The sequence below is a fragment of the Eimeria maxima genome, genomic scaffold (genome assembly GCF_000499605.1).
Source record: "Eimeria maxima Weybridge genomic scaffold, Emw_scaff1753, whole genome shotgun sequence".
Classification (NCBI taxonomy): Eukaryota; Apicomplexa; class Conoidasida; order Eucoccidiorida; family Eimeriidae; genus Eimeria; species Eimeria maxima.
In genome coordinates, this window is record NW_013564667.1 from 1 (window position 1) to 6205 (window position 6205).

General features: G+C 48.9%; 1 protein-coding gene across 1 annotated transcript; it reads right to left on the bottom strand.

Moving 5' to 3' along the window:
• Positions 1–46: 46 nt before the first annotated feature.
• EMWEY_00055350 (hypothetical protein, conserved) lies at positions 47–2776 on the bottom strand (the record flags this gene model as incomplete). Its single annotated transcript, XM_013480252.1, has 9 exons — positions 47–113; positions 560–594; positions 1021–1062; positions 1196–1294; positions 1608–1632; positions 1929–1981; positions 2115–2213; positions 2340–2361; positions 2629–2776. Coding segments are annotated over 9 exons (590 nt in total), but the record flags the coding sequence as incomplete, so codon positions are not given.
• Between the last annotated feature and the right edge of the window lie 3429 nt (positions 2777–6205).

Consider the following 6205-nt stretch of genomic DNA (forward strand, 5'->3'; position numbering starts at 1 on the left):
TATATATATATATATATATATATATATATGTGTGCTCAACCTGTACCTCGCAGCCCACACACCTACCTTCCCCTGACCAACCCAATACATCACTCCTCTAACCTCGGTAGAGACTAACCATGCCACACAAACACACGCACACACACACCAAACCAAACACCACTTCCTCGCCACCTAGTCTCGTAATCAACATTTTCATCTTCCCTGACACAAACACGCCCTTGCCGCCAAGTTGGCGTGCTCTCCTAGATCCCCAAACTCAAAAATATTAGTAAATAACAAGCACCCGTCGATGCCACTATAATTTCCAACATCCACACTGCTGCATATTCATCGCTCTCCCATATACATCACTCTCCCTGCTAATCGCCAACGCACTCTCTCCTGCTTAGTGGGAGCTTTAGACACCACCAAACAAACTAGACCTGCCGTGTCATGCCATACCCAACACAACGGCACACACTCATCCCTCAACTACCTCGCCGTTCCTCGCATCCCAACTATTCCGTGTCCGTGGCATATAGTACCCACACGCACGCCCAAACCCAAACAGCCTCACTCCACACACTGAGAATATCAACCAGCATACAGAAGCTGCAATTTGCCATTCCGCAACACGAAACCGAGCTCCACATATTTTGCTCAATTTTCCAGCCGGTCTACCGCGCACTCAGAGTTCCACTATAATCCTTCTAACGCACGTTCTCCTGCAAAACATCGTTCACCCACGACAAACACGCCTCAACAACACAACACAAATCACCAACTTCTTGGACACTTCACACACTGCAGCACACATTCTTCCAAAACCCTGCTGTTTAGCAAACAATCACCCTGCAAGCAGATGCACTGCGACCAGGTACAGGCGTCCACCCACACAGAAAGCACAACAGCTAGTATACGCGCCAGCTGCTACTAGTGAGCCCCACAGCTACCTTCCGGCACCTAATCTACCTCCTAACTAACATCATCCCCCTCGACACATGCATGGAACATTCCAAAACAAAGATAGCCACTTACCACAAAATGCCAGCATTCAAAAACACGACACAAAACGCCAACCTGCCTCGCATTCCGCATAGTGACACACACCTCCACTACACACGTACCTGGGAAACAAATATTCCATCAACAACCAGCATCTAATGCGTAGACGCCCACCCGTATCCTCTCAGGCACCATATACAACACTTACTGGCTGGAGGATATGAACGTTTTAACACCCAAAGGTACCTTCCCATCAACAATCCAATGCTCCACTCGTATAACCGCCCTCGGAAATAACCTCAACTCGCTGAGAGCGCACACACAAAACATGCCATACGAAAAGACATCCTGACAAACGAAATCCCCCAGTCTTCTAATACTATAGTCTCGTTCTCTACCTTCCCTCACACCCACGCATCCATGCGCTACACGTTGCCAACCTCGGCTACACCTAGAAAACCGGAAAAGTGTCAAATACCATACACCCACCCACGGCAACCCAATATCAAGTTCCCCTCATGTACAAGCACAGGCACAAACGAACACAGTGTCGCATATCCATTGTATTCCTTCTGTATCGCACTACACACTGTATCATCTTTCGTAAGAAACTCAAGCACCCACTAACACAATCCTCCTCCTCTCCTATGCCATAGCCAACACAACACAACACAACACAACACAACACAGGCCTCATTCCACCCCCGTTGCACTACAGACGTTGCACTTACTCCATCTCCCCAGCTACAATTACTCACATCAACAGACAAACAAACATCTGCTCTGCAGACACTCGTGACATCTACCGACACATCCATGCTCCCCGTCGCCACGCCACACCACGCTACCCCCACTCCACACACATCTATCCATTCTAACAGGCGACCGCTCGCAGACTCACAACTGAACTACACTTCTCCGAACCCACTCCCTTCTATAGCGAAACTCACACGCGCAACAACTACCATTCAACAACAGGACACAAAACACCAACCTGCCTCGCATTCCGCATAGTGATACACAACTCCACCAAACACGCACATGGGCAACAAATATTCCATCAACAACCAGCATCTAATGCGTAGACGCACACCTGTATCCTCTCATGCACCATATAAAACACTTACTGGCTGGACGATATGAAAGTCTTAACACAAAAAGGTACCTTTCCATCAACAAACCAATGGTCCGCATCTATAACCTCCCTCGCAAATAACCTCAACTCGCTGAGAGCACACACACAACATGCCACACCAAAAGGCAACCTAACACAACAAACACCCAAGTCTTCTAATACTACAGTCTCGTTCTCCACCTCCCCGCTTACTCACCCATACCCACCCATGCCCTACACGTTGCCAACCTCGGCTACACCTAAAAAAAAACGGAAAGGTATCAAATGCCCTAAACACGCCCATGGCAACCCAATATCCAATTGCCATCAGGTACACACGCAGACACAGACGAACACAGTCTCGAATATCCGTTGTATTCCTTCTGTGACGCTCAACAAACTATATCATCTTTCATGAGAAACTCAAACATCCCCTAACACAATCCTCCTCCTCTCCTATGCCATAGCCAACACAACACAACAAATGCCTCATTCCATTCCCTCTGCACTACAGACGCTGCACATACCCCATCTCCACAACAGCAAGTACTCATACCACTCCCTCTGCGTTACAGATGCTGCACATACCTCATCTCCACAACAGCAAGTACCCACGTCAACAGACAAACAAACATCTACTCTGCAGACACTCGTGACATCTACCGACACATCCATGCTCCCCGTCGCCACGCCACACCACGCTACCCCCACTCCACACACATCTATCCATTGTAACAGGCGACCGCTCGCAGACTCACAACTGAACTACACTGCGCCTAACGTACTCGTGTCTATACAATGAAATCCCCGGCGGCGACATCTACCATACAACAACATGACACAAGGTGTCACACTAGCTAGCGGTCTGCAGGGTGATTTACAACTCCACCAAACACGTACCTGGGCAACAAATATTCCTTCAACAACCAGCATCCACTGCAGCAACTCACCACACAATCCACTTACGAACCATACAAAACACGTACCAGCTGGTCGATATGCATGTCGTAATCGCTAACGATATCTACCGATCACGAACCTAGTGTTCTACTCCTCCAACGATCGCCGCAAATAACCTCAACTCGCTGATAGCACACACACACAACATGCCACACCAGAGGACATCCTAACAAAACACATCACACTGCCATCTAAACTATAGTATCGTTCGCCACCTTCCCGCACACAAACACAGTCATGCCCGCCAAGTTGCCAACTCCCGCAGAAACTAACAAATACCATACTACTACCCATTCCAGCACAACATCCAATTGTCTTCACCTACACACACCTACACACGGACAGTGTCGCATCTCCATCTCATTCCGTCTGCATCGGTAAACACATTGTGTCGTGCTAAGAGGGAACGTCAAACACAAACCGCCTCCTGTGTCAGGCCATAACCAACACAACACAGCAAACCCGCCATTACACGCCCTCTGCACTAAGCGCCCTGCACAAACTCCATCTCCTCAACTACAATTACCCACCCCCACAGACAAACAAACATCTGCTCTCCAAAAACTGGTGAGAAATCCATGCGGCCATGTGGCACGCCACATGTCGCTTCCGCCAGTCCCACATACTTCCACCCATTGGAAAAGTCTCCCGTTCCAATACTCACAACTGAAGGACACTGGCCCCAAAGTATTCCCGTCTATAACGAAACCCACAAGCGCAACAACTACCATTCAACAACATTGCACAATACTCCATCCCGCCTGGCATACTGCATTGTGACACACAACTCCACCAAACACGTACCAGGGTAACAAGCTTCCCACCACACAACAGTCAGCATCTACTGCAAACGGTATCTACTTACGAACCATATCAAACACTTACTAGCTGCTCGATATGCATGTCGTAATCGTCGGAGCTATCTTCCCATCAACAACCCAATGCTCCAGCCATGTAACCTCAATTCCAAAAACCCTTAACTCGAGGAGCGCACACACAAAACATGCCACACAAGAAGACATCCTAACAAAACTCACCTCCCAGCCATCTAATACTGAAGTCTCGTCCTCCACCTCCCTGCACACAAACACACCCATGCCCGCCACTTTGCCAAGCCCCCTACACCTTAACAAATACCATGCACGTACCCATCCCAACACCATTTCCAATTGCCATTATGAGCATACACCAACACACACTGTCGCATGTTCATCGCATTCTTTCTGCGTCGCTAACCACACTGGGTCCTGCTTAGTGAAAACCGACAACACCCCCAATACAATCCGCCTCCTGTGTCACGCTACTACCAACACAACACAGCAGACATCATTTCACTGCCTCGGCGCTACAGGCTCCGCACCTACTCCTCCGCCGCAACTACAGTTACGCACATCCACAGAAAAACAACATCTGCTCTCCACAAACTCGTGACATCAGCCAACACATCCATGCGGCCCTTCGCCACTCCACACCTCACTAATGCCCCTGGCACATTCATCCATCCTCTTGAACAAGCGACCCCTTGCAGACTCATAACTGGCCTACACTCCTCGTAACGCACCCCCCTCTACGACGAAACCACATCTGCAACGACTAGCATCCAACAACAGGATACAAAACACAAACCTGCCCAGCATGATGCACATGCATACACGTACGATCTGCGTGCGTTACATCTCGTAACCGCCAACGGTACCTTCCCATCAACACCTCAATGCTCCCCTCCTACAAACTCCTTTGCAAATAACCTCAACTCACGGAGCGCACATACACACAACATGTCACACCAAAAGACATCCTATCAAAACACACCTCCCAGCCATCTAATCTTACAGTGTCTTTCTCCACCTTCCCTTACACCAACCTGCCCATGCCCGCCACGTTGCCAGGCCTCGCTACACCTTAAACAACCATCAAAAACCATACGCCCGCAAATCCCAACACAATGCCCAAATGCCATCATCTACTAACCCTAAACACAAACACAGTGTCGCAAATCCATTACATCGCTTCAGTATCCCTAAACCCATTTTACCATCTTTTGTGAGAACCTCAAAACCCCCCTAAAAAAATTCAACTCCTCTGAAATGCCATAACCAACACAACACAACACAGGCCCCATTCCCCTCCCTCTACTCTACGCGCGCTGCACTAACTCCACCGCGCATCTACAAATACTCACGTTCACTAACAAACGAACATATGCTCTCCACAAACTCGTGAGATCAACCAACACATCCACGCTGTTCTTCGCCACTCCACCTCATGCTACCGAGATTTCCGCGTACAAATTTTAACAGTCGCCAGTTCCCAAACTCAGAGAGGAGCTGCACTGCTCCTAACCTACTCCCCTGTACAACGAAAACCACTTGTGCAACAACTGGCATCCAACAACTGGAGAGTATACAAACCTGCATGGCACCCCCCATAGTGTTACACAAAATAAAACACCTACGACCTGCGTGCGTTGCAACGCGTAACCCCCAAAGGTACCTTCCCATCAACAACCCAATTCCCCTCTCCTCTAACCTCCCTCGCAAATAACCTCAATTCGGGGAGCGAACAAAACATGCTACATTAAAAAGACACCCTAACAAAACATATATCCCAGCTATCTACTCTTACAGTCTCGTTCTCCACCTTCCCTCACACAAACCCGGTCATGCCCGCCACGCTGCCAAGCCAAGAGGTATCTTCCCATCAACAAGCTAATGCTCCATTCCTATTACATCCCTTCCAAAAACCTTCAACTCGGGAAGCGCACACACAAAACATTCCACACCAAAGGGCACCATACCAAAAACCACCTCCCAACCATATAGTTTTATAGTCTCGTTCTCCTCATTCCCTCACACCAACACACTAATGCTCTCGCGTTGCCAAGCCCGGCGACCTGGTAAAATACCACAGATGCTAACACCATAACCAATTGCCATCATGTACACACACAGATACAAGCACAGTGCTGGATGTTATATGCATCCCTCCTGTACCATTCAACAGACTGCTTCCTTCTAGCTAGTCCAACCAAACACACCCTAACATTATTCCGCCTCCTGTTTCACGCCATAGCCAGCACAACACAACAGCGGACTCATTCCATTCTCTCTGCGCTACACGCGCTGCGCCAATTTCCCCCCCCCC